Raw genomic sequence first — 11,803 nt, 5'->3', positions numbered from 1 at the left:
TCAAAAAAAATGTCATTAAATTCCTTCAATGCAATTCAACGGGCATCAGTTATACACAGAATTTAACTATTGACGGGCAGGCCCGATCCCTACACCCCCCCCCCCCGCAAATAGCTGGGCTCCACTGCACATCAATTTCCAAAGACACAAAAGACGCAAGTTTGACTTGCCACGACTAATTGACATTGTAATCTTCAAGGTTTACTTTCAGTATCGTGCGACTTGAGAGGCGCAGTGTTGCGCTGGCACACTGATGAAGACTCACTCACCATGGGGGTCTTGTACTTATGGATCACCACTTCTTTAGTTTCAGGAACTATGCCGATGCAAGAGACAGAAGAGAAATTCAAGGGCAGCAAGAACTTGAGTCACTTTCTTTGTATGGTTTTTTTTTTTTTTTTTGGAGTGTTAAAGAAGTCAAATCTGAACATGGCTTCAAAATAGGTTGTGACGTCCCCTCATCAGTCAAAAATGGACACAAATTAAATCCAGTTTTTTTTTTTTAAACCAATTACTGTAAATGTGCCTTGTGTGTGTGTATATCTAAATTAAATATAAACTCTAATGAATTTCCACTTTAGACTGTTAAGGACAAAACACAGCCTCCCCAAAATAATGTGATTTTCCAAAGAGCTACTTTAATAAGCCAACTTTTCTCTCTACCCCAATGAAATGAATGTGACAGGACATGACAAAGAAGCAGCTACGCGGTGCCCAACACATTTTGACTTTTCATTAGTAACTGAACCCATAGCAGAGAAGAGGAGGCTGAACAAATGAAGGACATGTTAAACCTCTTCTCCCGGCCCCCTCAAAATCAAAACAAAAACAACAAAACGCAGCTCAGGACGCTCTGCCCTTGCTGTGGTGTAAATGGCCAATGAGAGACGGAGTCCGGGGGCCGTCTCCCAAATGAAACAACTAATGAGGGCAGCACAGGACAGGAAAATGAAGGAGTCGAAAGAACACAGATCGTGTGTGCAATAAATTGTCTTGATATAAAAAGGTGACAACACTTTACCTGCTGGAGAATGAAGGTTTTCATAGTGGCAAAGATGAGGGCAACATTACAAAATCAGCACAGAGACACAACAGTAACTCAGCCTGGCGCTTCAGTTCAACCTTTGGAAACTATTTCCTATTTCTCTGCCTGCTGCTCACAACACTAACCTACGTAGCCTCTTGGTCTGTTCAGTAAACCTGAAGCCATATCAATAATAAGGGCAACTCATTATATGTGGTTTAATCCATCATTCACTGACATTCAGACAATACTGTCCTCTAACTAAAATCGGGAAGATAAATAGTTTCCACTTACGTCTGCGTTGAGGCGCAGGAATTAAGCTAAATGTTGTATTCAATCAATTGGGGTGGAATACGTAAAGGCTAAAGAGCCGTCTTTATAACTACAGTCATTCATTTCAGTACTAAATACTAACACGCAGTAAATTGTACTCTGAAAAAGACTATATTCGCTCCAGGTCTAAACGTCATACTCGGAAGAGAGTAAAATATTAACACAAAAAGAAAAAAATTGGTGTCAATATATCGCAGGTGGCATCCTCGTTACCTCCATTTTTGGGACACATCAGCAATATGTTAGCTAACAATAAGTCTAGCATAGCCTTAGCCATAGCCATAGTCTTCCATGCTGAAGGTTGTGGGATCGATCCTCAACTCTTGAGCGTTTGATTGTTGATGCTTTTTTTTATTAGTATTTTACTCTCTTCCAAGTGTAAAAGTTTTTTTTACTCTGTTTAGAGTGGGACCGAACATAGTCTCACTAGAGTAAAACCTCTACGAAATTTACTGTGTATATGCTAACTCCCTGCTTTCCCATTAATAGACGTAGAAACATCTGCTGGAGTTTTAAATAAGGGTAATTTATTTTTATTTTTTTGTGCAGCGTTTATCACAGCCTAAAACAGATTTAATAGTAATCTTTTACATGTAAGTACGCAGTAAACTTTGCAGAGTATATTTTACTCTATTTGGTCCCGCTCTAAACAGAGTAAAATTTACACTTGGAAGAGCGTAAAAATATTCAGCGTAAATTTTACTCAAAGCCTTTTTTTACTATGTACAAGATAATTGAATTGTCCTATCCCATAATAAAAACATAGGGTTTTTTTTTTTACAGTACATTTTAGAAGGAATTTTTTGGAGTACATTTTGCTAGCTTATTTTAAAAAAAAAAAGAACGTTACACAGGGTTTGATGAACAAACTCGCGACCTTCAGTTTGAGAGACGGCCACTCTACCACCTGAGCTATTACTGCTTGCTAATATCCAAAATCAGAGCATCGTTTTTGGTATGAAGATTCCAGCTGACACGAGCGATATACTAACACACAGTAGGAGTGGCATGGCTCAGGGAGTAGATCCCAAAACCCGAAATTGTGGGTTTGTTCCTAGACACTTAAGTGATGTTACTTAAAATGTAGTCAAAATTTCTCCTTGCAAAATCACGGAAGATGATTTGAGCCCGTGAAGAGTGAGGGGAAAAGGGTTGGCAGGATTTTGACTTTAATCTCAGAATTCTGACTTTAAAGTCAGAATTGTTACTTTCAAGTCAGAATTCTTTTTTTTCCTCTTCACTGGCCCTAATCCTCTTCCATACAATTTTTTTGAGTGAAAAATCATTAACACGTTTTTTTCATGGCAAATTCTCTCATACACATTAAAAATACTTTGAGTAAATTTTACACTCTTCCAAGTGTAAATTTGACTCTTTTTAGAGTGAGACGAAATAGACTATTGAATAGTAAAATATACTCTACCACATTTACTGTGCACTTTTACAATGAACCATTTAGCATTGATCAAGTATTGATTGATAGTACATTGTTTATCTCTAATAATAATTCAGAATGAATCCTATTTTGCTCCCTAGTCCAGTTGCGCACCATTTTTGTGTCCATGAGTCCACTGCTCACATTCAGCTTAGTGAACCCTTATTAGCTTTTTGCCATGAAGCTGAGTTACTGCCGTGCCAAGTACAGGCCTACAATCAATAGATGGTGTAATTACCAAATTCCTCCAGGACAAAGACTCCCTTCACTGTATTGCACTTTTTTATGTGACTCAGCTCTATGAAAACCTAAAAAAACAACAACAAACAAAAAAACAACACAAGACAGAACATTATTAACTTAACAATACTGGCTGGATGAAAGTTCAAAGTTCATATAAAATAAAATAAAAAACAGGTTAAAACTTGCCTTATTCAGTATGAAAGGTAAATTAAAAAAGCTACATGTGGAATGCAAAGCTTTTAACAGCAACAGAAGAGAAAAATAATAATAAAGCACAATATGAGAAGTTTCCATGATACATGGGCAACGGTTAAATGCAATGGGACTGTTCAAAGCTAAAAACTACTTGATGATGGAATTGCAAGTCACATCAGAGATCAAATCATTTTCGGGTTGAAAAGGTAACAGAACAGTATTCATTAGAAGCAATGTGGCCCATTGATGCATACATGGAATTTTCATATCAAAGAGAAAAGGACACACGATAGAAAACAAAACAACAACAATAGAAAAGAAAAAGGAACCCATAAAATGTTACTGCTAAGAAGCAAACACAGCAGAGGTTGTGTACCTTCCGCTCCTTGCAGGGGGAGAAAGCATGGGAGAGAAATGGTTTGGATTATTATCGGACAGAAGAGCACAAACACTCGACGACACTCTGGGTGGGGCATTGTCCACAGGAGATTTATACAGAACCTAGTCAAGAACGCAGCCAAGGCGGCACCCTAACTGTTATGGAGACAAAAAAGCGGAGCAACCATTTGACTAGGCTGTTAAAAAGCTGGCTTCACCTTTTGCTTTGCATCCCCCAGAGCCCTCCATGCCTCCTCCTCCAGCAACAAGGGCTGGCACCACACGCTCACACAAGCACAACAAATTCATGAGGGCACTCATTGACCGCCACTTGCTTCACCTCTGACAGTCTAACGAAAGAGCAACAGCCTGTGCTTGCTCAAATTGTTTCATGTTTCAACATTCAATGCTAGGGACGTATTTTCATGTCTTGTAAGAAGCCAGAAATTCAATCCCAGGTATGTATTTATAAATATTATTTTTATTTATTTTTTTACTTAATGGTTGGAGGGTCTTAATACTACGACTGCGTATTACGGCTATGTATAAATATATATATTTTTAGGGACAATATTCAGAGAAAAAAAAACTAGCAAATTTGCAACTTTATAGTGGCAAAATTGCAATAAAAAAACTCAGAAACTTCGAGAAATACACGTAGCTTAGCTATAGTCTAATCATGTGAGGATTCATTGGTGGTTAATGGGACACTGTCTATAAAATGAAAAGGCAGGCTGGAGACGGATTCATTCTTAAATTTAAACTTTACTTGTCATTGACCACAGCTAGAGCGACAACACTTCCTGATCCCCTATCAGCTGACTAACACTAACCAATCAGATGCTAGCATGCTTTAGGTAAATGCTAGTGAATGACGGAGAGCAGCAGATTCGACACATTAACTTAACTACTTGTACAAAAAAAAATACTAAAATGTATGAATGTGTAATAATTCTGGAAACATAAATGTACACGTAAATATACATTTTAGCAAATTACCTTAAATGTTTGATCGTACGGGTGTGGACCTTCGCAAAGTGAGGCGTCTTTATCGCTGGCCAGTGGCCTTACACAATGCTACAAAGAGCGAATGCTTAACATCATATGGTTAATCTCTGCTAGCACAATCACTATCTCATTTGGAAACTCGACCGAAAAGTATTGGCACAAACAGACAAGTAGTATGTTACATGTAGTTTTCGTAACTTTCAGAGGGTTTTTTTCCTCACAAATTTGCCACTTTCTAAACTTGCAAATTTGCCATTTTACAAAGTGGCAAATTTACAAGTTTTTTTCTCTGAATATTGCCCCCGCCCTTTAAAAAATATATATATTTATACGTGGCCCTATTACGCCGTCGTATAAAACAACTCACAAATTGACGTTAAATGTGACAAACAAAACACCCGCAATTGACAGAGTGAAGTTATGTGAACAAGGGAAAGTATAACTGAATTACATTTCGGTTTTAAGATTCCCTAAAGTCAAACAATTGGTAATAAAAAAATAAATAAAAAAAAACGGGACAGAACGCATATTGGGCTTTTGATGATGTATAGGTTGGATGCGTGCAGATGAGCATTCACAGTGCAGACGCATCGCATACATCTGATTCATATCCACATACGAAAGAGGCCTGGGTCGGATTTTGAAGGAAAAAAAAGGAATTGTACTGATCACACTGCATGAAAAAAGATACATGTCGCAAATGGGCATAAGAATTGGAATTGAGCTGCAGTGTGAACATAGCCTTAAAATTGTGATAAATCAGCATTGGGTACAAACAAGTGACAAATTAGAGAGAAAAAAACTAGAGCAAACGATTTGAAAGACTGAATTCAAAGTTCAAATAATGTAGAAAGATCTGTTTTTTTGAAATGCTCATTTTCCAATCTCATCTGTGAAATTCTTTTACTGTTGGAATGTCAGTAGTAAGTAGTAAGTACACACATGGGTCAATTCACACACCCTCCCCAGTGGCACCTCTTCAATTTGCCAGATTTTTGTTCCATTAGTGCCTCCTGATGTAAAAAAAATAAATAAAATGAATTCGGAGTTTGAGCCTCTTAGCTCAAACGGTTTTTGAGTTTACTTCAAAAGTTTGGGTGACGCACAATTTTGGGATCCGGGAATTATACTACATTTTGGACCATATTTGGAGGCCGGTATCTTTTGTTTTAAGGTAGGTACAGACATGTAAATTGCTATATGTATGTATTCTAGCCCTGTTTATCAGAATTTACACTTAAAATAGCATTTTATAGGGATATGAACCCTTTAAAAGTGGATTTTTTAAAATGACGCAATACACTTTGATGACATTTTGGGTGTCTATTTCTTGGGAATGTTTTGTGCTGGTGGGGTTTCAACTGATGTATCATCATATTTGGGAACTCTACTATGTATATAGAGAGATTCAAGGCACTCAGGCCTTTAGTGGGGGGTACAGGTGGGCTCCAAATATAGCTAAGGGAAAAAATGACAATTTCAGATCTCCGACTTCAGGCCACTGGTTGGCCATGTTGGCACGTGAGGATCGGAATGACCTTTTTTACCCCATCAACAGTTGCCTTTCATTCACATTTGGAGCCAATAATAACTTTTGATTATGTTTCTGGTAGTAAAAACAGACCCACATTATTAAATGCAGATTAAAACAAGGATAATATCAATGTAAAACACAGTGTAATTACATGCAAATTAACCTTTTGTACATTGTACACAATACCAACAGTCCATTATACACTAGACTTACTATCCCCATGGTGTCCCGAGCACTTGAAACCTGGGGGGAACCTTTTCTTGTCCCCCTTCCTTTTTCCCAGATCCCAAAAGTGTGCGTGTCACCCAAACTTTTAAGGGATACAACTCGAAAACCGTTTGAGCTACGAGGCTCAAACTTCGGATTCTTTCTTTTGACATTATCAGGCACTAATGGAAAAACAGGCAAATTGAAGAGGAGTCACTGGAAAAGTTCTGGTCATTTGTGTAGCGTGACACAGAATGAACGATTAAGTAATAATCGAATCAAAAGAGCTAGTCATCTACTTGAAATGTCTATATTGGTAATGCATCAGTCATCCTGAATAAGCTAGAAATTGTAGTTTCTTCCAAATTTGTATTAGTTGAAATTTAAAATGAATGCAGGATTATAACACTGTAAAATATATCAATGATGTAGAACACCCTAGATATGATACGACGCTGTTATAAATGAAGATGTTTTTGTTTCCTTTGTTTTGTCATTGGAGGATTGTTTCATTAAATCCCAAATAGCGGGAGCTAAATTGCATAGTGAATCATAACAAATTGCACATGACGTTGGACGTTGACAACAGGTGCAAAAGTAGCAGAGGCCGCCATATTTTTTATTGCGCTTTATGAAGGCTTCTCCTTTAATTTGTAACTCACTATCTGTGTAGATATGAAGACAACACATGACAATGTTTAAGGGTCCAAACTTAAAATGTCCAGGTTGCTACTGAATAGCCAATTATTAATGAAAAGTCTTTGATCAAGGTCATCAGTCTTACCACTGATGCACAACACACACATCAACACTTAATTTCCTCCCACACAGTAAATGAACAAGAAGTTTTATCTCCCAAATGTGAAAAGAAACATGAGGAGGGATGTGTTTATACTTGATATTGTTTGGGAAATGCAAGCATGCAGGCAAACACACTAACATGAAAAGAAAACAGCTAAATCAAAAAAAAAAACCGCAAGAGAGAAGTTCTTCCTCTAAGGAAAATATCGACTTACTATGACAAAAGGCCAATCAAACATTCTACCAGACATTACTACCTTTGGACTATTAGCTAGCTAGTTAGCGTGTAACACTAGAGGAAGACGGTCACAACGTGAAAGGAAATGCAAAGTAGTGAGATGAGCAGAAAGGCATTGAGTAAGATGGGATGAAAACTCCATTACCATGAGTGAGTTTTCTTTTCATGCCCTTGAGTGAGGTATGAAGCCTCTTTCTGCGGTGGTACATGCTACTTACCTGACTGTGCATGAACTTCAGGTTGATTCCTTCCAATGTGACCTGCAGCAACCCTCCCTCACCAGTTTTCATATCTTGGACAGGAAACTCTCCACCAAGCTCTGGACCTAACAAAATCAGTACAAAGTTTAAAGCTATTTAGGACTCAAACGTTTTAAAGAAAAAATTAAGAGGCTTAGTTGCATTTGGCTGTTTGTAAATGTTGACCATAAAACAAAGATTCATGAGCTGAATCTGAGATTGTTCAGTGTTTCCCACAGATTTGAAATCTACTTGGGTATTTGGGTGGAGGAGGATTAATGTTACATGTAATATATCTGGTCACGACACGGTTTTATATATATTTTTTTAAATTATTATTACATTTTCTTGAAATCTACCTGGGTGGTGGCCAGTTTACTTGGGTGGCCCGCCCAAGTATTAAAATGGTGTGGGAAGCACTTGTTATGGGACTGCTGAAAGCAGCACATATTACTCTCCACCCTAGAAAATCCACAGATTTTTCGGCAAAAATGCGGCCCGTACCGTAGATCGCACCGGGACAAATGAGGTATCAAATGATGCGGCTCGATCTGACCCGGTGCGGCATTCCATTTTCTAGGAATTCCGAGTTACCATGGCGACGCAATTCCCAAAAAACTCCCAAAAAACTCCCATAGGAAATGAATGAAGAAAGGGGGGACAAATTACAGATCAAGCACCTTTTTCCAAGACACGCTGCGCGCGCATACGTTATCCGGCCGATATGAATTTTAGCTCATTTTGTAGCAATTTTTCCCATCTTTAGCTCAGTGTCGAAATTTATTTTAAGGAATGAAAGCTCTCCCCCCTGTGCGGGTTCAAAGACAGTGAGTGAAATAGCCTTCTATTACACTCTGTGGAGCAATTAGGCTTTGAGTGGCGGAAACAAAACAAAAAATCTATTTCCAAAAGTCAAAAGTTTCACTTCAACTCGTCACCATGGCCACAATCTTTGCTCACTAGACATCAAATTCTCACATTTTGTAGTGACAAGTCTCTTCTTTCAGACAAACTAACTTTTATTTGGCTAAGGTGTCATTTAGTACCTTTATTTTCACTTTAAGCGAGGAGAAGTCGGACTAACTCGCCTATCTTTTCCATGTTAAATTTGCCTCCTTTTTCCTCTTCATTTTGGATAAATCATAAGTTTTCAACCTGCTCTCATTTGGTAATTTTTCATCCGATTAAAAAAGTGAGAACATGCTCGCGTTCCCCAAACCCTTGCCGTTCTAACGAGCCATTTCTTGAATCTGCATCTTGAACCGTTAAGTCGTGAGAGGCTTTTGTTCGAGGTGTGCGTCTCTCATACAATATCAATGGAATGTGGGTGCGTGACGTCTCCAAGTCAAATGTGTGTGCGTGAAAAGTGCATTTTTCTTAAAGGGACAGTGAGATACTTTTAGTTGACATTGATTATGGTTAACTTCCACATTTCTTGACCAATTCCAGTCGTTTAAATTTTAAACTGTTCAGCTCATTTACAAGAGTCAGCAGTCCCATTCAAAATTTCCGCGGGAAATTTTCTAGTTTGTGTTCATTATTCTGCGTGGACTAGGTGATTGTTTCTGAATTGACTTTTTAGACTAGCTAGTGGGAGCTTTTTACAAAAACTAGTGCAAACTATGCTTCTTTTCTGTACAGGCGTTACACAACTACCTGGGCCATCTCACACACATAAATCCAAGCTACTATGAAAACACATACTCATACCTGGTTTGGAGCTTTGCTGTCTGGCTGCAGCTCTTTCCATACTATCTTTAACACAGTAGTAGAGTTCACGACACTAGAAAGCAGAGAGGAAAGTACTTTATCTTAAGGGGAGACAAAAAAATCCTTAAATAAAGCCTAAATCATGAAATATATTTCATTTAAATATTAATTTAAATCGAAATATATTATTTGTAAAAAGAGTATTTACTGGTCCTTTTGAACAAACAATTTTATTTCATTTAAATCAACTTTCAAACTTCCGTCTTCTGGAGCTTTGGTGTTTTTGCCTATAAACTCAATTAGAACAGTTAAAAATGACATCAAGTGCACCTGTCGTTTTGTCATTTAAGGGTTAGGGTTAGGCTGAAAGTCGTTTAAACAATGCTTGCAAGCTTTAAGGTGTTCAGTTACGCAAAAACGTTCATCACTCTAATCTCCCCCATTCAAATGAGGGCAAGTTTTTTTTTTAAACTGGATTTTCATGCAAGCGCAAACGTAATGCGCACTTTTGTTTATTGGGGCAATCTTGCAAGGTTGCTGGAAAAGCCATCAGCTGGGTGATACTGCCCTCTAATGGATTATCAAATACGTCAGGGTTTTAATGGGAAAAAATATTATACACATGAAATAGAGGGCTCAAAACATCTTGTATTTACCTTTTTGGTATAGAACTTATTGAGTTGAGTCTCTTGGCCGTTACGTCTCCACAGACATAAGACCTTGGTCTTGGGGCAGTAAGTCATGTTGATGAGTTTCTCGTACCACCAGCGCTCGTACACTGTGCCAATGTTGCTGCGAAGGACTATGCAGTCATCACATACCTGAGACATTAATGAGTGAAATGTAAAACGTAATACTTTACAATCGAGGCAAAAGTTCAATATCGTCGCTGTTATGTGAAAAACACTTATGTCCATTTTTTCCCTCATTTTTTTATTTTTGGGATGAAACTGAATGCAGACATCCCAAAAACTTAAAAATAAGTGTTTTTCACATAGCAGCGCCGATATGTAATATTAAACCATAACATTAAAGACTTTGCAAACCTCCATGAAAAAAATGTCCCCAGTGGTATCAGTACCAGCATGTACAACAAATGTTTGTTTCTTGATATGACGGCTTCCACAGGGCCTGATCGACAGCTCACGGCCATTCTGAGAGTACAACACGAAAAAGTGATGCACAACAGTTCAAACAGTAGATTAAAAGAGACAAATGCTGACCATTTGAGTCAATTTGTCCAGCAACTCATTGATCTCTTGGCTGTAAGTAAGGCCAATGTGGGACTTGCCCATCAAGCGCCTCACTTTCTTCCGGATGTCATTTTTGTTCACCTAGAAAAACATTTAAGGGGAAGAAATGTTTAATGTAAGACGGTATCGACGTACCTATTATGCACGCTGATGCAAATACTGCATAGTTTCTTACTTTCAACATGAGCATGAATGCAATCATATTGTGCAGTAGTGTAGCCAGGAGTTTGTCCTCATCGTCCTCCAGACGCTTGCGGTCATGTTCTCCCAGTGACAAGTATCTATTGAAACAGAGCAGTAACATACATTTGCTTCACTGTGAAAGATTGCTAAATTTGGTTTAATGTCTCACAGCAATTCTATCAAGAACTATATTCAGTAGTGAAATAGCAGTCACAGAAGTGCAGTCCTCCACAAAGGTTTAGTTTTACTGACTTTACTAGTCAGCAATGCGGTATTTGGAAAGATGCTAACTAGCTAACCAAACTACAAATAATCAGCAATCAAAACATAAATCAATCCTGATTCAAGCTTGGGGGAGAAAACAAAAAGCCAAAAACGTATATACCGTATTCAACTTTTCAAACCTGTCAATCATCTCTTGAGGTCCCTGGTCCAATCCCATCCCCTCACGCTCCAACATGACAGCATCCAAATAGGCATCCTCCCAGAACTGCACCTGATCCCACAGCGTGGAGCGTTCCTTACCTACAAAAGCATCACATCATTCAAAATATGCATAGCTCCATGCTGACACATTCTCCAGGATGGTCATCAATGGATAATCACATGGCTCGGTTCAAAGTTCAAATAACTAATTTTATGTGTCATGTCTAACCCTTTGGGTTTTTTACAAAGTGGCTCGGATAGGCAGCTGGTGGTAAGAGAATACAGAGGACTTTCCTTTTACTTATAGGCTATGTTTTGCGGTTATAAAGGGCACACAACAGACTCATTTGCACCCCTTTCAGTGTGCAAGCCAACCATACAGGGAAAGGTATTGAATTTGTTCTCTCGTTTAGTTATTGCTCATCTGCTTATTTTATAACTATAGCCTAAAGGTACTTTTCATACAATTATTTAATGTAACAATGACTGTGTTCCAATTTATGTACACAGTCGTGTGATACAGTTTTAAGAACAGAACACCATGTGGCCAAACGACCCCCTGTATCCTCTGGAAGTTACTGTAAAGTAAGCAGATG

General features: G+C 38.2%; 1 protein-coding gene across 38 annotated transcripts in view; it reads right to left on the bottom strand.

The window, feature by feature from the left end:
* madd (MAP-kinase activating death domain) overlaps positions 1-11,803 on the bottom strand; it is a 47,521-nt gene that overhangs the window by 2,652 nt on the left and 33,066 nt on the right. For 26 of the 38 annotated variants that reach the window (XM_077564103.1, XM_077564095.1, XM_077564104.1 and 23 more), the window contains 9 exons: positions 11,186-11,306; positions 10,774-10,879; positions 10,569-10,679; positions 10,392-10,499; positions 10,002-10,166; positions 9,346-9,418; positions 7,615-7,721; positions 3,031-3,100; positions 270-316 (listed from right to left, as the gene is read on the bottom strand). In XM_077564103.1, coding sequence (XP_077420229.1) covers positions 270-316; positions 3,031-3,100; positions 7,615-7,721; positions 9,346-9,418; positions 10,002-10,166; positions 10,392-10,499; positions 10,569-10,679; positions 10,774-10,879; positions 11,186-11,306 — 908 coding nt within the window. The remainder of the gene's footprint in view (positions 1-269; positions 317-3,030; positions 3,101-7,614; positions 7,722-9,345; positions 9,419-10,001; positions 10,167-10,391; positions 10,500-10,568; positions 10,680-10,773; positions 10,880-11,185; positions 11,307-11,803) is intronic. The other 12 variants (XM_077564115.1, XM_077564112.1, XM_077564113.1 and 9 more) reach the window with 1 other exon arrangement.

The sequence above is a fragment of the Vanacampus margaritifer genome, chromosome 4 (genome assembly GCF_051991255.1).
Source record: "Vanacampus margaritifer isolate UIUO_Vmar chromosome 4, RoL_Vmar_1.0, whole genome shotgun sequence".
Lineage (NCBI taxonomy): Eukaryota > Metazoa > Chordata > Actinopteri > Syngnathiformes > Syngnathidae > Vanacampus > Vanacampus margaritifer.
Note: the sequence above shows the minus strand (reverse complement) of the source record. Positions and strands in the feature narration are given on the sequence as shown.